The 26,571-nt window shown below is 47.6% G+C and overlaps 1 protein-coding gene across 1 annotated transcript; it reads left to right on the top strand.

The window, feature by feature from the left end:
• Positions 1 to 4,865: 4,865 nt before the first annotated feature.
• LOC121082380 (E3 ubiquitin-protein ligase RBBP6-like) lies at positions 4,866 to 9,958 on the top strand. Its single transcript, XM_040581708.1, has 3 exons — positions 4,866 to 5,031; positions 7,262 to 7,361; positions 9,901 to 9,958. The coding sequence occupies exons 1-3, from the start codon at positions 4,866 to 4,868 to the stop codon at positions 9,956 to 9,958; spliced, it is 324 nt and encodes a 107-aa protein (XP_040437642.1).
• The last annotated feature ends 16,613 nt before the right edge of the window (positions 9,959 to 26,571 follow it).

The following is a 26,571-nucleotide window of genomic DNA, read 5'->3' as shown; positions in this document are numbered from 1 at the left end:
TTTTAGCTCTGCATGAGTGCACAAGGTTTGTGTCAATGTTCTCAGCACAGAAAGCAGGGAGAAGAAGTTTGGTGCTCTTCCTCACATGGCTTCCAGGGCAGGGTGAGAGCAACAAGAGAATTTTTTCCTGGTACCTTCTTTATGGGAGGAGTGCTGTACTTTCCCAAAGTGACTTTTTTGGGCTCTTAATGACTGCAACGCTGAAGGATTAATTTTGCTCACCACGGAAAGCAGGGAGCAGAACTTTTGTGCTGTGCCTGACATGGCTGCCAGGGCAGGGTGAGAAGCAGCCAGAGAATTCCTTCCTGGAACCTTCTCCGGGGAGCAGTGCTGCAGTTTGCCAAGGTGAGTTTTTTGGGCTCTGTGCAATTTCAAATGTGAGGGGTCCATTTTCTGACCACAGAAAGCAGGGAGCAGAACATTTGTGCTGTGCCTCACACGGCTGCCAGGGCAGGGTGAGAAGCAGCAAGAGAATTCCTTCCTGCCACCTTCTCCAGGGGAGCAGCCCTGCACTTTGTCAAGGTGAGTTATTTGGGCTGTGCATTATTGCCAGTGTAAAGGTGTCCAGTTTCTCCCCACAGAGAGCAGGGTGCACAACTTCTCTACTGAGCCTAACGTGGCTGCAAGGAAATGGTGAGAGGTAGCAATAAAATTCCTTCTGGAACCCTCTCCAGGGGAGCAGCCCTGCACTTTCCCAGGCCATGTTTTTTGGTTCTGTGTGAGTTCAAAAGTGCTGTGTCAATTTTCTCACCAGAGAAAGCAGGGAGCAGAACTCTTGTGCTGTGCCTCACATGGCTACCATGCACGGTGGGAAGCAGCGAGAGAATTCCTTCCTGGTACCTTCTCCAGGGGAATTTCCCAGTTCCCGAGAGACTCCTGGCACTGGCTGCAAGGGGGCTCCCAGCCGAAGGGTGGGCCTGGGTGTTGTTGGGGTGGGAATTGGTGATGTCTCCTTTCCTTAGTCACGTTAACACTTTGGGATAACAAATGGATGCTTCGCTCCTATTGCTCTTTTATCATATCGCTCACAGTAACTGCCACTGGTTCCTTTTATCATATTGCATGCTATTTTCTTTTATTGCAATATAAGAAACTGCGTTTGATATATTCCATTATTTGATATACTTGATAGATTTGATTCTATTTGATGTGGAGTTCAGCTTTGCTGTGTATCCAGTCAGCCAGCAAAACATAATTCGGCGTAGTCGGCAGCATACGAAGTAAAACTCTCTCTATTTAGGAAAAAAAAAATGTTCCTCGACTTGCTATTGTCAGGTGGGAACCATTGCCTTATGGTGTTTGGGCCAGAGTGGTCTGGTGGTGCTGGGCAGTTGGGCCATGCCAGGGACAGAGGGACGGGGGCAGGGGAGGGGGCGGGGGGAAGGGGTTTAGGGAGGGACGGGTGGGAATGGATGAAGGTGTTTAGGGATGGAGCGGGGTGTGTGGGGGTGGGGGGTGGGGCAAGGATGTGTGTTTGTGGGAGTGGGTGTATGGGGGGTGGGGGAGGTTTGAGGAGGCGGGTGTGTGTGTATTGGTAAACCTGGGTATGGGGGTGGGGGGGGTGGGGGGTGGGTGGAGGGTGTGTGTGTTATTTAGAGAACAGAGTGGGGAGCCTGGGGGAAGGGTTTTAGGGACGGACGGGAGGTTTGATGAAGGCCTTTAGGGAAGGACCGGGGAGCTGGGGGAAGGATTTTAGGGATGGACCGAGGGTGGGGGAGGGCTGCACCAGGGTCTGGGGGAACAGGTTTTAGGGCCAGGGCGGGGAGGTGGAGGTGGGGGATGATTTCAGGAACAGCCAGGATGGAGGAGGGTGTCAAGGGAAGTCTTTCAGGGTTGTTTGGGGGGAAGGATTTTGGGGACGGATGTGGTGTCTGGGGGGACCTTTGATGCCACTGTTTAGATTCCACTGTATATACGTTTATGTCCAGGGATTCTGCTAAGGGGAAGCTGCTGGCTCGGCAAAGGGACGAGATGTCTGAGCTCCCCAGTTGCCACGCTCTGATTTGGTGTGTAGCTCTACGTTAAACACACCTGCGCACAAAGGTTAGGCCAAGCTGACTCTCTAAAGCTGTTAGAAGTGACGAATTAAGGGACCTCTCATCCAGGGAGTCAGCCTTGGGAAGGATGGGGAAGAAAGAATGGATGGGGAAAAGATCTGCGTTCTCTTCGGTGATGCAGAAAGAGCCTCTGGGTGAGGACGTTGTGGCTGGAGGAGGAGACAAGCCGATAGAGTGCTGCGATCCGCAGAATGTTGGTTGGAATTCGGACAAAGGTAATTGTTGTGGGGGGAGATCGTGACCTCTGACTCAGATAGCCCCCCGAGAGAGGGCAAGGCCCCGCTTGGGGAGCACGGGGAGCTAGTAAAAAACCTCAGCAGTGCTGTCTGAGGGTGTGTGCTCGTTTGCATTAAAGCAAGCAACTTGTAACCCATCCCGTGCCTGACTGAAAATGCATGTGTAATGCGCTATGAGTGTGCAAGTGCTCTGCTGTCCGTAGTGCGTACCCTCGAGGAACTGGGTGAGCACGCTCAGAGGAAACATTCCCCCGTGCTCCCAGCACTGCCATAAAGAATGCCGGCCTTCTGAAACTTGCAAGCAAGGCTTAGAGGGTTTCTCTCCCTGACAGACTTTATGGTATCATTCCCACCATACTGGAGAGAGCAAATCTTTTTCTCTTTGGTGGTGAAAGCAGCTTGGGGAGCGTCACTGAAGTGCAGCACTATTTTAACCTCAGGTCTAAAGTGCCACCGGTCCTACCGTGGAATACATCCTTCCTCAGGCTTTCAGCAAACGGAAAGGATGCATCAAACCCACCCCACAAACATGTCCTGCACTTTTTTTATCTTTCCTGGAACGTGGGGACATGACCCTGCTGGGCCATCAGTGCCACCTGCCTGGGAGCCAAGATGGTGCCTTTACATTCCAGGCTAAGGACTTACCTTCTTTTTTTCCTTTTCAGCGACTTTAGAGCCATCCTTAGGGAGGCTGGTTAAGCTGGTTTACTGCACAGCTGGTCGCCAGTGGAGGGAAACGGTAAGCTCCGCTATTGCCTTTGGTGTTTACTTGTTACCTTGTCGCTCGTTTGAGTGATCTTACCATGCCCCGGCAAGCAGAAGCTATCACGCCACTTTAGGCCTTGGTCTAATAGTCATGCAAAGCAACATTGAAAGTCATTCGGAGATCTGGAACAGGCCCCAATGTGCATTTTATAAAAGTGCATCTTGGCTGCTCTTTATCTTTGTATGGGTTTTTTTCCCGTTTCTCCAGACTGTTGAAGCTCTGAAAGGCGCCGATGAGCTGCTCTCCCTCAGTTTGCTCCTTTGCCTTTGGGGAGTGCGTTTCATGTTTTCTTCATGGCTTTGCAGAGGAGAAAATCCATGAATACACCACCTTGCTTTATTCACCTAAGCTAATTTCAGAAACTGCCTCCTTTAACTTAGACATGAAATTCTTCTTAACCTCTTTGTGCACTTGTAGAAAAGCAGGGTGGGGTGGGGGCTGGGGGTGTCTTCAGGAAGTGCCCGCAAAAGAGCCTTTAGGAGACCCTGTCCCTTGACTCACATGTGGGGTAGTGAAGAGTCTGAGAAAGTCACGGATGTTTTGGTGTTCACCAAAGCAGGTTTTCATTTTGGTTTTTTTCTTTTTTCTTTTTTATATTGTGTAGCTTATGTCACCAGGTAGTGACAGCCTGGGGATGACAGGAGGGGACAGCAGGCAGTGGCAGTGTGGAGGGTGACCAGAGGGGACAGTAGGCGGGGACAGGCCTGGGGGTTACCGGAGGGGACAGCAGGCAGTGACAGGCTGGGTGGTGACAGGAGGGTACAGCAGGCAGTGGCAGCCTAGGGGTGACAGGAAGGGACTGCAGATTGGGACAGCCTGGGGGGTGACAGGAGGGGACAACAAGCGGTGACAGCCTGCGTGGTGACAGGAGGGGACAGCAGGCAGTGGCAGCCTGGGGGGTGACAGGAGGGGACAGCAGGCAGTGACAGCCTAGGGGTGAAAGGAGGGGACAGCAGGCCATGACAGCCTGGGAGGTGACAGGAGGGTACAGCAGATTGGGACAGCATGGGGGTGACAGGAGGGGACAGCAGGCAGTGGCAGCCTAGGGGTGAAAGGAGGGGACAGCAGGCCATGACAGCCTGGGAGGTGACAGGAGGGGACAGCAGGCCATGACAACCTGGGGATGACAGGAGGGGATAGCAGATTGGGACAGCATGGGGGTGACAGGAGGGGACAGCAGGCCGTGACAGCCTGGGGGGTGACAGGAGGGGACAGCAGGCAGTGACAGCCTGGAGGGTGACAGGAGGGGACAGCAAGCCATGACAGCCTGGGGGGTGACAGGAGGGGACAGCAGGCAGGGACAGCCTGGGGGGTGACAGGGCACGGGGCGGTGATGTGCCCAGGGCCATTGGGAGAGCCACCACAGGCGCAGGGGCTGACAGGTGACGCTGGGTGGTGAAGGCCCCAGGGGGTGACAGGAGGGACACCGCAGCCCTGGAGTGTGACAGGGCACGGGGCGGTGACAGGCTGGGGGACAGCAGGGACACCGGCGGCCCGGGCGGGGCTGATGAAGGCCCCTCCCCCAGGGGCGCTGAGTGGCCCCCTGAGCCCCTCTGTCACAATGCGGAGCCGCCCGGGTTGCCATAGCGAGCAGCTTGGCCTGGCAGCGCTGGTGCGAGGAGGGAGCGGAGGCCGAGCCAGGGCCTGTCGCCATCGTCCTCCCACCGGGGCTGCGAGGAGGAGCCGGCGGGCTCAGCCCGCGCTGCTGGCCCCAGCCCCTCGGTGGGCCCTGACCTGCTGTGGGGGCCGCGAGGCCAGCTGCTGCGTGAGGTGCCATCGCGGAGCGGGCACTGCCTGGCCCCGGCCATGTCGTGTGTCCACTACAAGTTCTCCTCCAGGCTGAGCTCTGATGTGGTCACCTTTCACGGCCCCCACATCTCCCTGCGCGACCTCAGGCGCCAGATCATGGGCCGCGAGAGGCTGAAGGCGACCCGCTGCGACCTGCAGGTCACCAACGCCCAGACCATGGAAGGTGCGTGGGGGCGGCGGGCGCGGGATGCGGGGACCGGCCGGCTGGCGGCGGCGCAGGTGGCCAGTGAGGCGGTTGGGCCGCGGCCGGCAGCGGTGACTTGTGCTGGGGCCTCAGAGCTGCTCTTCCGTGGTTGTGCGCTGGCAGCTGCCGTCAGGGCTGTGTGCGCAGCCAGGCACAGCAGCGTACGGGGTCCGTGTGCGACACCGCGCGTGGAAGGGGTTTGGTTTCTGGGAACCCTTCTAGCTAAAATGAGAAGGGAATGTGGGACAATGCCTTGTCATCACAAACCTGCCAGATTTCTTTGAAAGCCGGCAGAGAAGGCTGAATGTGATAGAAAAGGAGTGGGTGGCTAATTTAAAGGGGAAAAAAAAGTGGGTTTGGTGACTGAAATTTGTCTTCAGCTACTTTTACTCCACCGCATTGGAAAAGTGGTGCTTGGCTGCTGCAGAAACTGCTCAGTAGCAACGTTTGGGATCAAGAGTGTATCTGTGAGTGAGAATCTATGCAGACCCTGGAAAGCCATCTTGTAGACGAGCGTTCTGTCTAAAGTATACTTGGCATTTCTTGCCAATACAGCTTCTTTGCTACACCAAAGACATGTTCATTCAGATGCTATTGAGCATCATTTCTTCATTTCTTTCAAACGGTGCATTTTTGTCGTGGTACTGCGTGTTAGACGGTGTCAGGGCAGTACTGAAGTTTTATGGCAGATCACTTATGGTGAATATACCTAAAAATGTTCTTCGAGAAGCCCTAAGTTCTTTTGAATCTGAGGAATGGTGCTTGATTCTCAGAGACGGTAATGTTTTCGTATTACTTAGCGTGCTGTTTCAGCTTGGTAATCTACCGTCTGGCAAAGCTTGCATGTGATTAAAGACTTTGGAATATGACTTGTCAGAAATAAAAAGACTTGGAAACCGTCTCCATTCCTTAAACATTCAAATTTTATCGGTTGGGGTTTTTTTCTTTTTTCCTGTGGTTCTGTGACATTCCCACAACAGTCTTGTCTTTACAATGTGTACTCATAGGATTTTTTCCTCTTCCTCTTTGATGTATTAAAACTTAAACAGAATGACATGCCTGCTGTGGTAACTGTAACTTTGGCCCCAGCCTTTCCAGTGGTTGGACCTAAACACGCTGTTTACCTACAGATAGGTAAAGTATGTTCAGGAGAGTATCTGTGAGCAGACTTAACAGCACGGTGTTAGGGGTCTTGGGGGTGTTACGGGATCGCGTGTCATATACAGCAGTAGAGACAGACATGCAGGTAGAGGCAGACGTACAGGTTGTGACACAGATGCTTACTGGAACTTCTGTAAGGGTGTCTTCCCTGTGGAAATGCAAAAATCCCCCAGCGGTTGTCAGAGCAAAGCTAAGGAATATATTTCAGTGTCATTTATGTGTATGCCAGATTTTGGGGTTTTATACATAACCGTGAATTTCCGTTTTTATTGAACAGCATCTACGTGCCTAAAGTCACCTTCAGAAGATGAAGGAAAGAACTAGGCCAGGATGTCCTGCCTAAAGGGGGTTCTTGGAGATCTTCCCTGTGGAGATATGGTAGTGGGTTTTATAACTTTGTGCAGGAGTCCTGACTAAATGTTGGCATGATCTTGGAAAGACCCTTCAGTGAACCCTGAGTGAAGATGGGCAACTTGTTCAGATTTTTCCGAGCCGCGTGATCACGGAAATCTCGTAATAGAAGCAATGCTAATAGAAGCTAAAAGTAAACAGGATTTTACACATCACTGGGGGAAAAAAAAAAGAGATGGTGGACTCTTTTTGAAGATGGTGGGAAGGCAAAATGGATGGTTGGGATGTGTTTGAAAAGGTGGGAGGCGGGGTGGGGGTGTCCTCTTCCGTGCTCGCTATTATAGAGACATGTTCTAGGGTTTTGTAAGCTAACAGGAGCAAAAGCAATGGAAGTTAGATCAGGAAAGAGCTTCATGTTTTAGCAGACTCTGCTTTAGTGACTTTAGAGACCATTTTGCTGTTGGCATTGAAACGATTCAAAACAAATGGAAAAGATTTTGCTGCTTGTGTTTGACTATCAGACCTGAAGATTTCTGGAAAGGTACCGTGAGTGTGTGGAGATGATAAAAGCATGACGCTGTGTGTAAAATGTTGCTTTTCTATCTGTAAAGGGATTCCCTGAAGTGCTATGTCACGACATGTTAATATCACTCTTACAAACTGACTGATGCTTTCTCTGTATTGATGTTGTTTCCAGAATACACAGATGACAATGCCCTGATTCCAAGGAACTCATCGGTAACTGTTAGGAGAGTCCCTGTTAGAGGAGTTAAAGCTACCGGCAAGACAGACCTTGGGTAAGTAGCCATAACACGTTGTGTTCTTTGGGAGGGGTTTCAGTGTGTTCACCTTCTTTGTGGCTGTTGGTTTACGGAGGCATTCCGGTTGTATCTTTCTTGTTAAAGCTGCTGTTAACTTTTGTTGTGACAGGGCAGATTTGAATGTATCTGTCCCAAAGCAGACTTAGATTTTTCAGCCCGCTGGGACGTGGCATTCAAAGTCCAACAGTGGTGGCTGTTCTGATGTTTGAATTGAGTTTGTTCTTGGGGTTGTTTTTTCTGAGAGTCAAGTTCTCCATCCTGTTTCCTCTAAGCAGAGAGATTCCTTATTGTATGCTTTTGCTTGTATTGCTTTTAGAGTAAACGGAGAGACACATTGCAGTGTGAACTGGTGATTTGTTCCCATCTGCCAGCAGTCTGAGTCTCCGTGTTTGACTGCTTCCTTTGTTTGGGGGAGGGGGGGCAGGGTATTCTTACACCCCAGAGGGGTGGGGGTGGCGGGGCTGCATGCTATCTCCAGAGGAAAGACTGAGAGTGGCCAGCTGGCAAACCATGCAAACAAGAAGTTTCATTCTTAAGTGATTCCTATTAGTTTCCTAAAGACAATGCCTGTGTCGGGCAAGAGAAAAAGAGCAACGTCCTAAAGCGTATTGCCTTTTGTGCCAGGACGGTGAAGGAACAGTTGATCTTTTCCAAACCTGAAGCTCAGAAAGCAGTTGAGCACATTCCCAAATGTTGGTAGTTACCTTTCTAAGTCTGATTTCACCCTAAGCTGCTCTCTGTGCTCCAGGTATTACTGCTGTATTCCTCAGATTTATGGAGGACAGAGAATCTGATTACAATTGCAGATACTCAAATGTAAGCCTGACTACAGCATTGTTGCTGTCATCGATGTATTCGTACAGTCCAGTTCTGTATCAGCTGCATCAGCATGGTTTGAATGGTCATGTTTTCCAGCTTTCTTCAAGACAGACCTCTCCTCCACCATGAGTAGATATTACTGACTTGTGGTTTTGCCGTGTCTTTCTAATGTTAGTTCTCAATTAATAAAGTATACCGGCAAGTTACAGCGTGTCTCAAACAAACAGTACAGCAGCATCCTAGTACCCATGAAGCATCTGCAAGCAAACCCCCCTGAATTTATGTGGCTCTCCTGTAAGCTTTGAGCATATTAGTGCTTCCCAGCACTACCAAGAGTTTCTGGATGCCACAGCACTGTGCTTCTAAACATGGCCTGGTTTGGGGGGTTAATTTAGATGGGGATGCTTAGTGCTGTCTTGTCAATATATCCTCCATTTCTGGTTGGATGGCACCCTCTCCTGGTGTTGGCATGCTGCCCTAAAATGAGAGGCTAGGTGCCACTAGCATCAAAGATCCAAGAAATACCTGCACGTGGGGATAAGGGATGAATGCCGCTGCTCTGCTAAAGTTGCAAATGGATTGGGCAGGTCAGCTTTCTATTCCTTCAGCTGGAACCATTGTGGAAACAACTGGTAGAGTCGTTAGAGTTTGGGAATGGTGAATGCATGCTGTCATGGTGGAGAGGCCTTCAGGAATGCGTTAGTCACCTTGCAGTATCTTCCTCAAGGCAAGTGGATGGAAGAAACCGTGGTGTGGGAATCTAAAGCTTTTCCTCGCGCTTCCTCATGTTCAGGAGGTACGTGGCTGTACTTGCGAGCCTGGTGGTGGTGTAGCAGTGGCAGGAAGAATGAGCCTTTCTATTTGTGCAGGAATTGCACAGCAGCCTTTGGGTTGCCTCTGCTTGTGGGACGCTTTGGATGAGGTATGAATTGTTTGTTAACTAGATCGGCGGTTGCATGTTTGATTCATGAGTAGCGTGCAGGTACAGACCAATGAGTATGTGGAATCTCGGCAAGGGCTTGTGTGTCATAAGCGTTTCCTAAAATATTGTAGCATGTTCAAGATGATCTTAAAGCAAGTTCTGGTAATCAAGACATTTTTTCTTATTTTTTTAACACAGGCCTCCTCGATCACAGAAAATCCTAGGAACTGCTTTCAGGTGATGTTTCTACTGCTATTTGTAGTCACTTTAGGCTAAGTATGGTAGGTACCTGAACACAGTGCTTGGGCTTCCACCAAGAAACACTTTTCTACAGACAACTGTTCTTGTTTTGTCAGAGGAGCGTAGAAACCAAAGTGCTCTATCTGGTACCTATTTGTGATAGTGGGGCTATACAGATTGCCTGAAGGTGCCTTCATATTTGGATGGCTGACTATTCAAGAACAGAAAAATGTAGCACAGTCTTCACAGTTTTGGTACTTAGAGGGCAGAAAGAAAATATGTGAGGACTTCTTCTTGCACTGCTGTATTCTGTATCTTAGAGTCATTGGGGACAAAGAAGGATTTGGGGTTTTATTTCAGTTGCACTGAATGTACCAGGAGAGCGCACTTTATGTATAGAAATAAATTTCCGTATTCATAAGACTACCAGAACACAATGTTTTGATGTTCAGGTTTTATAAACTGTTTTCGCTGCTTTATGTTGGTTACAAGTGCTTTATTTTAAGTTCTGATCATCTTTCTTTCTTCTTCTAGAAGTCGAACTGAGCCAGCGAGTAGAACATCAAAAGAGGTATGTAAAAACACAAGCTGAAACTTTTTTCTACATGCTGCACCTAAGTCTAAGAAATGTAGCCTTGTACTAATTGTTTTTATATATATTAAAATACATAAAATATATATGTTTTATATATAATATTTATAATATATATATAAAACATATTTTCCAGTGAAACACAGTGTATGCTGTAAATCCAATGTATTTGATTCAGCATAGTGAAAACTGAGCAATGCCAACATTTGTGCGGTTCTAATGTGAATAATGGTATTTGTGCCTAGTAAGGCATTGCATTTCGTACTGAATAGGCTAGACTATTTCTTGTACGACTGTGTGTTGTACAGATAATGTATGCTCATTTGTAGAGCTTGTAGGTTCAAGGTTTGCACCACTGAACTTGGTACACCACCACTTTGAATTTACATTTGGAAAAGGGGCAGCCTTTTTCTTCCGGTCAGAAAACACTGTTGTTCTGCTGCTAAGACATGAATAAGTAACTCGAGGAGATCCTTGACTAGTAATGGCCTAGATCTCCATTTGGCCCTTGGGAGGAATGCTACGTGCAACGATGCATTTCAAAATAGCCCTCATAGTACAAACATTACTTTGTGGTGGTGTTTGGTTTTCATCTGTAAGTATAACTGCTTGTTCTTCACTAGAATGGAGTGAGGCATTACACGAGCTCTAGGTCACTGGATCTGATCACTTTGTAAGCTCTTAGGATAACTTAATCTAGAAATTTGTGAACTTGGGGTCTAATTAAAGTAAACGAAAGACAGCGCAAAAACTATACTGCATTCATGTATCACACCTGTGTGCATTTAGTAAATGATGAGCTATTAACTGATTGATTTATAAACTGCGCTGACAATGTTTCCTGTAGTGACACTTCCTTCTCAAATAAACGGAAATAATTTTTTTAGATCCTTTCGAGCTGCAAATGGACAGCTTCCTTAACCCTCCGTCTTTTAAGCAGTTGTGAGCATTTGACAAGGGTCCCCCTCTGAGGTATTCTGAGCAATCTGTTGATCTCAGGAGGGGTTGGTTGCTTTAGTTTCTTCTCATTAACAACGTAGGCATACTTAAGCTGTTTAAGGTTTGGACTTTGTTTTGAACAAGTACAAATTCCACTGGCTTGGAGATGGCTCTTCCGGTGACGCTCAGAGGATATAGCGCAGGCTTTCATACAGCAGTAGGGGTGAACTATTGCTCTGTTTTGATTGTAGAACTTGAATATGTGTTTAATTTTTCTGAATAGGTTGGCGACCCTTCTGCACCTCTTTCTCTGGCCCAGCTTATTAAGGTATGCTTAGATGTACTTGCTTGTGAAACAGTGTTTGTAAACCTTACACTGTGCTCTCTAGCTGGATAACTGCTGTAATATGAGCAAAACATTAATTGTTAATAATTCAGAGTGTTTCTCCTAACTTTAAAATGTTACTTTGATACTATCCTGTAGAGAGTAGTTCCCAGCTTGGGAAGAGGGAAGGGGAGCACCTTACTGGCCTCAGTGTAATGCTGCAGTGTTACCCATCTGCAAGACACAAAGAAGCAGCACTTCAGAAGCTGTTTACCATTTTTCATACGTCCCGCTCATTGTTCATTGGAAACTAACACAATTTTTACAGCAGGATTTAATTGGCTGTAAGTTATGGACATTTCTAGGGCCTTTGCAACAGCCAGAACAGACGTGTTTCTGGAACATGGACAATTGCATGGCTGTTTTTGAATTTCTAGTCATTACAGTTACAGGTCCATTCTTTGAATGGTGCGGGACTGCCTGAATTGTGGCATACAGACAGAGGACGACGCAACCTAATTTGTTTACATGCAGACTGTGCAAGTGCACCTAATTGTTGATAGGACTGTGCCAGTGTTTATGCGAGGCACATCAGCAGACGTGACCGCCTGAAAGCATGTTTTGTAATGGAACTGCTGGTATTTTGTGCTCAGCAACGTGTAACGTTGTCTGGGGAAACACTAGTGATTGCACTTGGTGAAGAGGCGTAGTGCTAGCCACAGAAGTGATTAAAAACATAGTCTTTAAAGTTACAAAGACTAGAGAAGGCAGGGCCTAACGCAGAGGAGCTAGTTCTTTCCTCTGAAAATGAAGGCCAGAGCTCATTTCCACGAGAAAGAAATCTCTTCCCACTGGGAACGTCTTCCCTCGCTCACTGCAGAAATTTAATTGTGTTAATTAACATTTTGCGGCAGGGTGGGGGTGGGGGTGTGTGCAGAATTAGTTTGGGAAGCAGCCACCAAAAGACATTGGCCTCCCTCAGGGCTGTCCCTTGGTTCTGTAAAGGCATGTGAAATTTACTCTAAAATGTGGAAATCTGTCCAAGCTTTTGAGAAATTCAAAGATTTCAGAAATACGGAGATAGGTAACAAAGCAGCTCCGAACTGTTACCCTAACCTCTTTAGTGCAGGCTGGCACAGGAGGCAATGTGTAGTAAGAACTTTTCTGCTTTGCTATGACTATGTATTGAATGCCATAGTTGAATGTCGGCCTGTTCCTAGGAATGTGTTGTGGGGTTTGGGTGTGTTTTGTAAACCATTTGGGTTCAGACAAATCAGTCAAGTGTCTATAAAAGTTCTCTGCAAATGTTACTGGAAATGATTTCATAGATGGCGATCTGGATTATGTTCCTGCGTATATGGAACAGCTATTTAATAACATGTGGAAACTAGTTGGTTGCTTTTGTGAGTGAATGCATGTAAAAAGGAAACCATGAGCAGTTGGTCTGTAGGATAGGTGCTTGAAGTTCCATATAATTTACAGTCACCCCCTTTGACCCTGCTTGCATCTGGACTAGTGTGTAATAGAAACATTTGAAGAAGTACTGTGTAAAAAAAACCCATCTGGCTTCCATAGTTCGAAGATCTAGTTCTGCGTAAGGTTTATATTACAATTTGCATGTTAAAAGGACAGTGCCAACTGGAAAAAAATTGTAGTTCAGTCACTTCCTATGAAGAAGCGAGTGGCGGCGGGGGAGGGGGCGGAACCGTGCGGTTTGGACTGCCTACAGCACATGATGGTCAGATGTCTGCTGAAAAGAATCTTTTGTCTTGCTGAGGGATTATAGAAAGCTTGATTCCTTTTAATGCTTCTGGGTCTGAAGCTGAATTTCAGCAAGCAAAACCAACTGCCACGACTCTGAAGTTGTGTGTCCTTTTGACGCTGCAGAATGTAAATACTGCTACTTGCACACATCTTTCTCAGTTAAATGTACCGTGGCTAGCTTCTTTGACTAGTCTGGAGCTTAAAGACCAGCTTCAAAATGCTGGCTGGTGTGCTTTTTTCTACACATAGCTTCAGTCCGCTTGGACAAAACTTGGATTGGCTTCACAAGTCTTTATGTAAGGTACAAAGAGAGCCTATTTGTAGCCTAATGTGCGTGTCAAATAACCATTACCTGTTAAACAGACTGCCAACCTGGCTGAAGCCAATGCTTCCGAAGAGGATAAGATAAAGGCGATGATGATACAGTCCTGCCATGAATACGATCCATCCAAGTAAGTATCAAATGTGGTCTTCAAAGGTTATGGAAAAAGTATGGAGATGTTTCTTTTAAGAAGAGAGACACATGCATACCTTTTCCTTTTTTTCCCCAAACCTTCTAGTTACTTGAGGGAACCCTTGGATCTGCCTCCACCATCATCCAGTTGCTTTTGCTGTGGAAAACCCGGCCACTATGCCAAGAACTGCCCGGTAAATAGGGTAAGATTGGGGCAGGCCTCTGGTGTTACCGAGCTTTTAGGGTTTTTTACCTTGGCATTTATGTGACAAAGACATGAACACTCCCAGTAAGAATTGTTTCTCTCGGGGCGAAATGTTACATGGCAATGTTGCAAAGCCCTTCCAAATTCAAGGGAAACCTGGAATCCTAAATGTGAAACTTTTTTTTCTCTAGGTCACAGACATTAAAGATGTCCATAGATCTTTCTCAGTGAACTTTCATACATATTTGTATCTATTTCAATAGTACTGGAAATTTTCCTGGTTCTAACTCTTTCTAATGACAGTTCAAAGTTGTTGGTATTTCCTCTAAAAACAAGAGGTTTCTGTTGACCCCGTCTATTGAGTATCTGTCAGTTTTAACTACAGAAGCCTCTGGCTGAATATTCATGCCGTTTAACATCAGTCCCTGAATGTACATGCAGGAGGGATGAATTCAGCCTTCCTATATAGAAGTGAATGTAAGTTTCCATGGGGGCTGATTCGGAGCCCTGAATTAAGCTCTCACACGTTGCCCAAGGGCTTTGGAGGGGGAACAGGTTTGTGTCTCTGCTCTGAGCGGATGGTGAGCAAAGGGCTATTTCACCCTGAAGGGTCCTGAAGTTAAGCCAAAGAATGACGACTGGGTTCAAAACTCTGCTCAAACCTGTGGTACGTCCTGGCTATGCTCGTTGGGGAAAGCAGGAGTATGAGTCGAGCAGCCATTATGTTAGGTAAAAGGAGGGGATTAAAGGCTTTCGCTGCTTAAAATTATCTCTGAAACGTCATTTTAAGTGTGCGTCTGAAGAGGAGAGATGTCTGCATTTCTGTTCTCAACAGGACAAAAATGTGGAGCCTGTTCGCAGAATTAAAAGGAGCACCGGAATTCCAAGGAGTTTCCTGATGGAGGTGAAGGATCCCAACACAAAAGGTGCCATGCTGACAAAGGCTGGGAAATACGTGATACCAACTATTAATGCGTAAGTATGGAATTAATTGGGCCGACCAAAATGCGAATGAGAGCAACCATGCGTAAATGTCTGAGTGGCAATGCAGCCGAGGTGGCCAGCCTCTAATTACGAGGGAGGAAGCACTACCGTCGTATCTTAACCTTAAAATCTGCAATACTTTCCCATATTGAAATAGAGTAGTCCTACTGTTCATGCCCCTGGAAGCTGGCTGACCTTGGGGTATGCTAAGAACCTGTATTTCTGCAAGGCATTTCAGTAGTGTTTCCAGCTGGCATCATTCTCTCTGAATGCTCGTTTTGCTTCTGGTTTACGTTTCAAAGGCTTCTTGCAAAATTTAACAAATAGCCCTTGGACTGAGATTTCCTCCTCCTCTGACTTTTAGCAAATCTCATGTGTGAAACGGGCTGAAGTGTTCCTGTTGCTATAAACTAAGAAATTACTGCTGTGTGCTGACAAGAGTGGCTGTTGGAAAGTGCACTCGGTAGCACTTCCCTTTTTCTGTCATGGATCTCCTCTTGTAGAAGCTGTAGCACAGACTTCTTTCATTTACAAAATGAAATTACCTGGGGACGAACTTTACCCTGATCCAGCAATTTACATTTACCCTCTGGCAAAGGAGAGGTGGGATTCCTTTCCCCTGCTCTCTAGCTGTCAAGCAATTATTTTTCTAGTCTGAGCTAATTTCGTAGTTGATCCAACAGATGGGAGAGTTCTGCAGAAGGAAAAATGTTCCCCCCTCCTTCTTCTTCTGATAGTGTGGCTCTAGAGAAGTCATTTAGCGTAAATGCCTACGTTGTAGAAAGCCAATGTGGAGTGAGAAGACTTCCATCTCTTATCTTCCTTTGATAAAATCCAAAGCTTGGAAAATTTTTCCTTTCCCATCTTTCACTTTTTTCTTTTTCCTTCCCCACCTGCCCTCCAGGGAAGCTTATGCTAGAGAGAGAAAGGAAAAGCCACCCTTTTTACCAGAGGAGCCCTCCTCCTCCTCCGCAGACAGGCCTGTTCCAAACGAGTTGTTATGTCCCATTTGTAAAGATCCAGCGACGGATGCAGCGCTTATTCCCTGCTGTGGAGCAAGTTACTGTGACGAATGTAAGTGAGTAATGTAATGTAAGGAGTAAACTCCCCTCCCGTGTTTTTTAATCCAAAACACCACATCGGATCTTCTGAAAGCAGGAATAGGAGATCACCTGTGCTACGCAGTCTATTTCATACTTCAGTACGCCCGGAGTAGGAAAGGCCTCTTCTCCGTAATGGGGGGGAAAAAAAAAAAAAAAAAAAAAAGGCGCCACAGAGCTTTTTTCCCTTTCTGTGTATCTAGTCAAATCTTCTTCACATGCGGAAGGTCGAGTACGAGAAGAGTGCATAATTGTGCAGGTGATTACAGTATTAGATGTGGAATGCACGTAGTTTGTCCACAGCTCTTTCTCTCATACACAACTATAGAGCCAGCTCTGGTGACTGACTCTGGTCCGCCACAAACAGGCAGTCGGGCATTTAATCTACATTCTTTGCCACAGGAGTTGGTTAAACCTTCAAAACTCGAACCGACTCACGGCTTTTTGAGATGTGCTTTGTTCATTAGCCTTGATGTTAGTGGCTTCTTGCTGTACTCGGTAGTGGAAAAAAGACTAGTCCAAACATCAGGACACAGCCCACTCTATGTCTTCAGCTGTTACAGCGGGGGAATGTCAAAACTGTATAGCGATTTGCTGCGTACTGGGCATTTTTTACACTACTGACCATTTATAGCTTCGTGCTCTCCATTCAAGACCATATCCACCCATTAATCGTCTGTGTGTTCTTATAATTGATGAGAACCCCAAAGATTTCCCTACTTTGGCTGAAACCTATTTTGACGCTTCTAATTACACACAGGTATTAGAACAGCTTTACTGGAATCGGAGGAACATACTTGCCCGGCGTGTCATCAGACAGGTGTTTCTCCTGACGCTTTAGTTGCCAACAACTTCCTGCGCCAGGTAACGTGGTGACTTTCTCATCAACTGTTTGTAAGGAAAGTCTGTTTGTAAAAAGCTGAAAGGGAAGAAATTGTTGACATCTTAAAGAAGGATAAACTGAATAAGGCTGCATGTACTTTTCAAATGCATTGTCTGTTGTTACAGAAGCTGACAACTCTTTAGAGATAATCAGGCAAACTCAGGTCAAACTTTTGTCTAAACATGCTTGCCTGCCTCTCAGATTCGTTGTTAACACCGAAGTCCTTTAACTACAGATACTCTGAGCTACCAGTCCTTAATAGCAGTGTTTCCTGTGATGTGTTCCTATCTCTGTGTGCTGCTTTACTCTAGGCTTGATAGCATGTACAGGATTATACAAGTCATTTTACCCTGTGGAGGCTTTTCTTCATCTATTGTCATCATAATCTGACACTTGGATCTTTTTGTCAATGTTCTTCTGCCTCTAGGCTGTGAACAACTTCCACAGTGGAACCGGCTACACAACAGGGCTCCATAAGGAGACTCAGCAGCAGCAGCGACAGCCGCCGTCACCGCCTGCACGACCACTTGTGACTGTGACACCTGCTGCTCAGGTGACTGCCACCAAACTTTCTAAATCTTCCTCTCTGTCAGTCAGCGGTCTGTTAAGTTTTATTTCAACATATGCTTTTGAAATACAGTATTTATTAGAGCTTATTTTCCAACTGTTTGCATTTATTCACAAGGGCTTTCCGGTCCCTGTAGCAAGACAACCGGCAGTACCATGTCTTCTGGGCCCCCAAGAGCAAAAAATACCCACACCTGGTGAGTGACCGTAACTTTAGAATTTCTTCTAAAAAAATTATCTTCAGATGAACTGAATGGGATTTATTTCTTTTTCCTCTCCCCACTCCAAAAGGTCATCCGATGAGAGCCAGTGCAGTTCGCTCAGCAGGTGGCAGACCAGGCTGGGGACTGTAAGTATTTCACAGAAATTCAGTCTATGATGACTTGTAACCCGTTACACCAGGCTGTAACACCTACATTACTTCTACAGTAGCTGATTTATAATGAAATGCGTATGCACAGGTAGCTGTGGAGAATACAAGTGGCAATTCATTTTTAAGTGGCTCAGCTTGAGTTGGCTCTAACAAAGGGGATCTGTGCTTGCAGTAAAACGATTACAAATCAAACTCCAGTATGTGACCCAAAAGTAGACTCTGAAAAACAAACGCTTTTGGAGGAAACCGTAAGTATATATCAAAACTAAACATAATGACAGGATGAGGTGCAAAGCCACCCTTTCGAATTACTGGCTGGATAGGGCTGAAGAAATTGATTTCCCAATTGAAGTCAGCCTCCAACATTTGATTTTTAATGACTTAGTGATGGAGCAAATTGTTGGAAGAGTCAGTGCTGGTTTTTTGTGACCATTTTGAATTTCTTTAGTCTAGTCATCTCAAATAGCCAAGCTGCTTTCTCTCCGTTGGAGAGAGAGGAATCTGTTTTTGCTGTTATTGCCATACCAGTTAGTTCTTCCTTTTGGTATGTATTTGTTATGGATAGATTATAAGTGTGCATCGTGTTTATAAAATCTTAAAGATAAATCAAAAGAAAACGCAGCATCCGTCCCAGAGATACCTAAAATTCTCAGGTTCAGTAAGCAAGGAAAGAACAGTTCAGGGACAAGACCAGGCCAAACAGATCATCGCGAGGCAACAACCTAGGAAGTTTATGGGGAAGAATTGAAAGGAAGTTTGAGAGAAGCTTGGTTAATATCTGTGCAGTACTTTGAAGCTCGGAAGTGTGAAGTAGGAAGTGTATGGAGGAGTGGCAGAGGAGCCGTGGGCACCTGGCACCTGGGAGATGGGAGTCTCCTTTAAGCATGGGCAGCCTCTGCCCACAGTCACAAAGCTGAATGTAGGGGGAGAAGCCTGAGGCAACTGCTTGGGGTGAGGATGTGGAAGGCAAGTGTGAGGATCCAGAAATGAGGGTAGGCTCAAATGGACAGGAAGCTGCCAGAAAAATGCTCAGGTTGAGAACAAGAAGGGCTCGCCACCGTGCTCCCGCTTCATTCACATTCCTCTTTAAAATCAGGGCAGAGTGTGACAGTGACACGCGGGTTTGGGTTTCTCTGGAAGTTCAAATGGAGGACATCCATGTAGCACACGTACCCAGAGGACTCAGGCCCCAACACTGCCATCATCAACAGCAGCCTTTGTACCTGTGCCTCCACCTCCCTTGCATCCTCCCCCACCCCAGGCGCTTCCTTTCCCGCTGGCGGTCCCACCACCACCACTACCTCCTCAGTTTCCACCTGGTCAGCCTCCATCTGCTGGGTATACCCCCGCCCCGCTCCAGAATATCCCCCAGCTCCTGCAAACATGTCATCAGCCAACAGCACTGCCAGCAACTCATTCAAATACCCTCCCAGCGACACCAGCACTTTCTTTATAGGATCACAGGGTCATTTAGGTTTAGTTGGAAAAGACCTTTAAGATCATTGAGTCCAGCAGTTAACCTAAACCTACACAGTCCGCCATTACAGCAGGTCCCTAAGCGCCACCTCTACATTTCTTTTAATACACCCAGGGATGGTGACCCAACCGCTTCCTTGGGCAGCCTGTTCCAACGCTTGACAAACCTTTTGGTGAAGGAATTTTCCCGAATATCCCATCTCAAGCTCCTGTGGCGCAACTTGAGGCCACTTCCTTTCCTCCTATCAATTGTTACCTGGGAAAAAAAGAGACCGACCCCCACCTCACTACAGCTGCCTCTCAGGTAGTTGCAGGGAGCAGTGAGGTCTCCCCTCAGCCTCCTTTTCCCCAGGTTAACCAACCCCAGTTCCTGCAGCTGCTCCTCACAGGACTTGTGCTCCAGAGCCTTCAGCAGCTTTGTTGCTCTTCTCTGGACACGCTGCAGCACCTCGGTGTCTTTCTTGTAGTGAGGGGCCCAAAACCGAACCCAGTGTTGGAGGTGCAGCCTCACCAGGGCTGAGTACAGAGGGACAATCCCTTCCCTGGTCCTGCTGGCCACCGTCTTTCAGGCAGAAGCCAGGATGCCGTTGGCCTCCCTTGTCTAGGGAGGAGTTTTACGGGAACAATGGAGACTTCAAAAGGAGTAAGTGTTTGGCTCCAGGAAGTTGCACGGGTTTGCGCTTTGGTATTTCGTTAGCACCTTGGACTGCAGTTACACTAAAGTGCATCTGGCAGAAGCAAAAATGGCATCGTGTTTTATCCAACAGACCTTTTCATTGCAGTTGGTAAATGTGCAAAACTCAAGCAAGACAAATGGAATTGTAGAACTTTCCCTAAATCCTGGGGGAATTCTAAACTCGTTTTGCTTGACTAGGATGTTCATGTTTGGCATTACATGCAGTAGACATTTTCTCATCTTGGCCGTGTTTTGTATTTTGGTGTCTGTTTGGAATAAATACCCATCTATAATTGTAATAATGGTCAAACTGATTTTAACAGGGAAAAGAAAAAGCCCAGACCCGAAGTGTTCACAAACACTTCTTCTATGGAATTGGTGGCACGTGAGGAGTTTCAGGAGGAGCGCAGGCATTCATTTCCCAGGTAATTGTGTTGCATGTCCCTGACAGAGAAGCAGATTGTCTAGAAGAATCAGGAGGAGTTCCAGTCCACCTCTCTATCCTGAGGTGGGTTGGATGGTTCAAGGGACGAGCAGTGATGGGAGCTCCACATGTAGGTCCCTAGCTCAAAGATGGCAGGGATTACAGGCGACTGATAGTTATAACTGGGCAGCAGTTGAGAAGGAACGGGTGTCTTTTGCCAAAGCTTCTCTGCAGTGACATCCTTCGCCTCCTGACAGCCCTGAGGAGGCTAGAAACTGGACAGGTGTGGATTCCTGCACCTCCGTGCTCTGGCTGTAACTGTTACCTCAAAGCACTTTGGAGGAGGTACGTGAGAGGAATTGCCTTTGTTGCCTCTGTCATCTAATCTCGCACAGACGGATTGCAACCTGGACTGCAAACTGGTGCCTTTTGCTCAGATTCTGCTGACATCCTTAAATTTTTCTTACAAATTAAAAGATCAGACTTGCGTAAGGAAATCTTCAGTTGGAGGAGGAATGAACATACGTGGAATAACTTGTGAAGAAAAATCTAAAGATAGCTGCTGTCTTCTGTCCTTAAAAAGCCCTTGGGCAGGAATCTGAAGAGCTCTCTGTAGTAATGCTGTCAGTATCTTTCCCAGAGTAGTGGCATTCCGTCAGCTTACTGGAGACTGAGTTTAGAAGCTTTTAGCTAGGATTTTTCTTGAAATGCAGTCACTGGCCTTGGTTGGAGCTAGAGGTATGTGCAGAATTTGGCTACCACTGGCTAGAAGTGGGGCATTTTGCATCCTGTACAAATTGCCAAATACGTAGTGAAGTTAAATAGACTAAGCTGGCATTTTCAAATGGAGCTTTACTGCCTCCAGGCTAAACCCTGCTTTCCTGACAGTTGATACTGCACCGTAGCCATTAAGACTCACTTGTTTTGCATCTTACGGCAACAAGAGTGATTTGCGCTGCAGGTGGATGCTGGGTAGTGAGACATCTGCATGTCCATGTACCAGCAGAGACCAGTGGACACCCCTGAAATCCATCCATAGCTAGGGTAGTCCATGCGATAGAAGTGAGTGGGAACAGACTTACCCTTCCTGCGTGTTTTTACACTACCACAGCAGCAGCTGTTCTGGCTCGTAAGCAGAAACCTTTACATGCCGTCATGCTCTTCGGTTTGCAGAAGCAGTATATCAGCAGCTGAAAGAAGCTTTGACATAAGCGTATGGAGAGGAAAAAACCCAAACCCAAACAAATTTGGGAGAAAAAAAAAATGGTGTGAGTGACTGTTTTGAAGTAACTTCATTAATTTCCTTTGTGTTGCGTTTTGTTTTTTAAGGTCCAGGTCTCCCTGTGCCACTTCCTCTCGCTCTAGAAGTGCGCATACCTACTGCAAGTCAAGATCAGGTCCTTCCCACCCTCGCTGCTGCTCTCAATCATCTAGCCGTGACCCCTCTCATTCCTACTCACGATCACCACCGTATCCAAGAAGAGGCAGAGAGAAGAGTCGGGGCTGTCATTCTAGCTCAAGGTCACGTGGTTATTCCCGCTCAAGGTCAAGGTCACATGGCTCTCCCCGCTCGTGCTAGTGGACTCACCCTTTCTCTCGTCTTCCCTTAACTGAACATTTTTGGAAAAAATACTGCAGATACAGAATTTAAATAAAAGCTGTTTTATGAAACATTACAAAAGATGACAGTGTGCACCTCGCCCGTTACGACTGGACTGCGCCCTTTTTTCCTCTTGGCACTGGTTCTACCAGAGGAAGCCCCGTCAGACAGTGAATAAAAGCCAGTTACAAAAGGAACCATCATTAATACCATGGAGGAGTACAACAAGGACAACACTGCGACACCCTGAGATGTCCCCTCCCCGCGCTGTCCCTGCGGTGCGGGCAGCCAAGTGCCACCCGGCAGAGCCCCAGCATTTTCCCCAGGCTGCCTTGGAACAGGAGGAGACAGCAGGTGGGGACAGTCTGGGGGTGACAGGAGGGGACAGCTGGTAGTAACAGGCCTGTGGGGTGACAGGAGAGACAGCTGGTGGGGACAGCCTGGTGGGTGACAGGAGGGGACAGCTGGTAGTAACAGGCCTGTGGGGTGACAGGAGAGACAGCTGGTGGGGACAGCCTGGTGGGTGACAGGAGGGGACAGCTGGTAGTAACAGGCCTGTGGGGTGACAGGAGAGACAGCTGGTGGGGACAGCCTGGGGGGTGACAGGAGGGGACAGCAAGCCATGACAGCCTGGAGGGTGACAGGAGGGGACAGCAGGCAGGTACAGCGTGGGGGAGACAGGAGGGGAAAGCAGGCAGGGACAGCCTGGGGGGTGACAGGGCACGGGGCGGTGATGTGCCCAGGGCCATTGGGAGAGCCACCACAGGCGCAGAGGCTGACAGGTGACGCTGGGTGGTGAAGGCCCCAGGGGGTGACAGGAGGGACACCGCAGCCCTGGAGTGTGACAGGGCACGGGGCGGTGACAGGCTGGGGGACAGCAGGGACACCGGCGGCCCAGGCGGGGCTGATGAAGGCCCCTCCCCCAGGGGCGCTGAGTGGCCCCCTGAGCCCCTCTGTCACAATGCGGAGCCGCCCGGGTTGCCATAGCGAGCAGCTTGGCCTGGCAGCGCTGGTGCGAGGAGGGAGCGGAGGCCGAGCCAGGGCCTGTCGCCATCGTCCTCCCACCGGGGCTGCGAGGAGGAGCCGGCGGGCTCAGCCCGCGCTGCTGGCCCCAGCCCCTCGGTGGGCCCTGACCTGCTGTGGGGGCCGCGAGGCCAGCTGCTGCGTGAGGTGCCATCGCGGAGCGGGCACCGCCTGGCCCCGGCCATGTCGTGTGTCCACTACAAGTTCTCCTCCAGGCTGAGCTCTGATGTGGTCACCTGTCACGGCCCCCACATCTCCCTGCGCGACCTCAGGCGCCAGATCATGGGCCGCGAGAGGCTGAAGGCGACCCGCTGCGACCTGCAGGTCACCAACGCCCAGACCATGGAAGGTGCGTGGGGGCGGCGGGCGCGGGATGCGGGGACCGGCCGGCTGGCGGCGGCGCAGGTGGCCAGTGAGGCGGTGGGGCCGCGGCCGGCAGCGGTGACTTGTGCTGGGGCCTCAGAGCTGCTCTTCCGTGGTTGTGCGCTGGCAGCTGCCGTCAGGGCTGTGTGCGCAGCCAGGCACAGCAGCGTACGGGGTCCGTGTGCGACACCGCGCGTGAAAGAGGTTTGGTTTCTGGGAACCCTTCTAGCTAAAACGAGAAGGGAATGTGGGACAATGCCTTGTCATCACAATCCTGCCAGATTTCTTTGAAAGCCGGCAGAGAAGGCTGAACGTGATAGAAAAGGAGTGGGTGGCTAATTTGAAGGGGAAAAAAAAGTGGGTTTGGTGACTGAAATTTGTCTTCAGCCACTTTTACTCCACCGCATTGGAAAAGTGGTGCTTGGCTGCTGCAGAAACTGCTCAGTAGCAACGTTTGGGATCAAGAGTGTATCTGTGAGTGAGAATCTATGCAGACCCTGGAAAGCCATCTTGTAGACGAGTGTTCTGTCTAAAGTATACTTGGCATTTCTTGCCAATACAGCTTCTTTGCTACACCAAAGACATGTTCATTCAGATGCTATTGAGCATCATTTCTTCTTTTCTTTCAAACGGTGCATTTTTGTCCTGGTACTGCGTGTTTAAACGGTGTCAGGGCAATACTGAAGTTTTATGGCAGATCAGTTATGGTGAATATACCTAAAAATGTTCTTAGAGAAGCCCTAAGTTCTTTTGAATCTGAGAAATGGTGCTTGATTCTCAGAGACGGTAATGGTTTTGTATTACTTAGCGTGCTGTTTCAGTTTGGTAATCTACCGTCTGGCAAAGCTTGCATGTGATTAAAGACTTTGGAATATGACTTGTCAGAAATAAAAAGACTTGGTCCATTCCTTAAACATTCAAATTTTATCGGTTGGGGTTGTTTTTTTTTTTCCTGTGGTTCTGTGACATTCCCACAACAGTCTTGTCTTTACAATGTGTACTCATAGGATTTTTTCCTCTTCCTCTTTGATGTATTAAAACTGAAACAGAATAACATGCCTGCTGCAGTAACTGTAACTTTGGCCCCAGCCTTTCCAGTGGTTGGACCTAAACACGCTGTTTACCTACAGATAGGTAAAGTATGTTCAGGAGAGTATCTGTGAGCAGACTTAACAGCACGGTGTTAGGGGTCTTGGGGGTGTTACGGGATCGCGTGTCATATACAGCAGTAGAGACAGACATGCAGGTAGAGGCAGACGTACAGGTTGTGACACAGATGCTTACTGGAACTTCTGTAAGGGTGTCTTCCCTGTGGAAATGCAAAAATCCCCCAGCGGTTGTCAGAGCAAAGCTAAGGAATATATTTCAGTGTCATTTATGTGTATGCCAGATTTTGGGGTTTTATACATAACCGTGAATTTCCGTTTTTATTAAACAGCATCTACGTGCTTAAAGTCACCTTCAGAAGACGAAGGAAAGAACTAGGCCAGGATGTCCTGCCTAAAGGGGGTTCTTGGAGATCTTCCCTGTGGAGATACGGTCGTGGGTTTTATAACTTTGTGCAGGAGTCCTGACTAAATGTTGGCATGATCTTGGAAAGACCCTTCAGTGAACCCTGAGTGAAGATGGCCAACTTGTTCAGATTTTTCTGAGCCGCGTGATCACGGAAATCTCGTAATAGAAGCAATGCTAATAGAAGCTAAAAGTAAACAGGATTTTACACATCACTGGGGGAAAAAAAAAGAGATGGTGGACTCTTTTTGAAGATGGTGGGAAGGCAAAATGGATGGTTGGGATGTGTTTGAAAAGGTGGGAGGCGGGGTGGGAGTGTCCTCTTCCGTGCTCGCTATTATAGAGACATGTTCTAGGGTTTTGTAAGCTAACAGGAGCAAAAGCAATGAAAGTTAGATCAGGAAAGAGCCTCATGTTTTAGCAGACTCTGCTTTAGTGACTTTAGAGACCATTTTGCTGTTGGCATTGAAACGATTCAAAACAAATGGAAAAGATTTTGCTGCTTGTGTTTGACTATCAGACCTGAAGATTTCTGGAAAGGTACCGTGAGTGTGTAGAGATGATAAAAGCATGACGCTGTGTGTAAAGTGTTGCTTTTCTATCTGTAAAGGGATTCCCTGAAGTGCTACGTCACGACATGTTAATATCACTCTTACGAACTGACTGATGCTTTCTCTGTATTGATGTTGTTTCCAGAATACACAGATGACAATGCCCTGATTCCGGGGAACTCATCGGTAACTGTTAGGAGAGTCCCTGTTAGAGGAGTTAAAGCTACCGGCAAGACAGACCTTGGGTAAGTAGCCATAACACGTTGTGTTCTTTGGGAGGGGTTTCAGTGTGTTCACCTTCTTTGTGGCTGTTGGTTTACGGAGGCATTCCGGTTGTATCTTTCTTGTTAAAGCTGCTGTTAACTTTTGTTGTGACAGGGCAGATTTGAATGTATCTGTCCCAAAGCAGACTTAGATTTTTCAGCCCGCTGGGACGTGGCATTCAAAGTCCAACAGTGGTGGCTGTTCTGATGTTTGAATTGAATTTGTTCTTGGGGTTGTTTTTTCTGAGAGTCAAGTTCTCCATCCTGTTTCCTCTATGCAGAGAGATCCCTTATTGTATGCTTTTGCTTGTATTGCTTTTAGAGTAAACGGAGAGACACATTGCAGTGTGAACTGGTGATTTGTTCCCATCTGCCAGCAGTCTGAGTCTCCGTGTTTGACTGCTTCCTTTGTTTGGGGGAGGGGGGCAGGGTATTCTTACACCCCAGAGGGGTGGGGGTGGCGGGGCTGCATGCTATCTCCAGAGGAAAGACTGAGAGTGGCCAGCTGGCAAACCATGCAAACAAGAAGTTTCATTCTTAAGTGATTCCTATTAGTTTCCTAAAGACAATGCCTGTGTCGGGCAAGAGAAAAAGAGCAACGTCCTAAAGCGTATTGCCTTTTGTGCCAGGACGGTGAAGGAACAGTTGATCTTTTCCAAACCTGAAGCTCAGAAAGCAGTTGAGCACATTCCCAAATGTTGGTAGTTACCTTTCTAAGTTTGATTTCACCCTAAGCTGCTCTCTGTGCTCCAGGTATTACTGCTGTATTCCTCAGATTTATGGAGGACAGAGAATCTGATTACAATTGCAGATACTCAAATGTAAGCCTGACTACAGCATTGTCGCTGTCATCGATGTATTCGTACAGTCCAGTTCTGTATCAGCTGCATCAGCATGGTTTGATGGTCATGTTTTCCAGCCTTCTTCAAGATAGACCTCTCCTCCACCATGAGTAGATATTACTGACTTGTGGTTTTGCCATGTCTTTCTAATGTTAGTTCTCAATAAATAAAGTATACCGGCGAGTTTCAGCGTGTCTCTAGGACTTACCTCTAAGACTTAACCTTGAGACATAACCATAAGTCTTAACCTAAAGACCTAACCTTTAAGACTTAACCCTAAGACTCAACC

The sequence above is a fragment of the Falco naumanni genome, unplaced genomic scaffold, assembly GCF_017639655.2.
Source record: "Falco naumanni isolate bFalNau1 unplaced genomic scaffold, bFalNau1.pat scaffold_88_arrow_pat_ctg1, whole genome shotgun sequence".
In the NCBI taxonomy this organism is placed as follows: domain Eukaryota; kingdom Metazoa; phylum Chordata; class Aves; order Falconiformes; family Falconidae; genus Falco; species Falco naumanni.
This window is presented reverse-complemented; position numbering and strand designations above follow the sequence as displayed.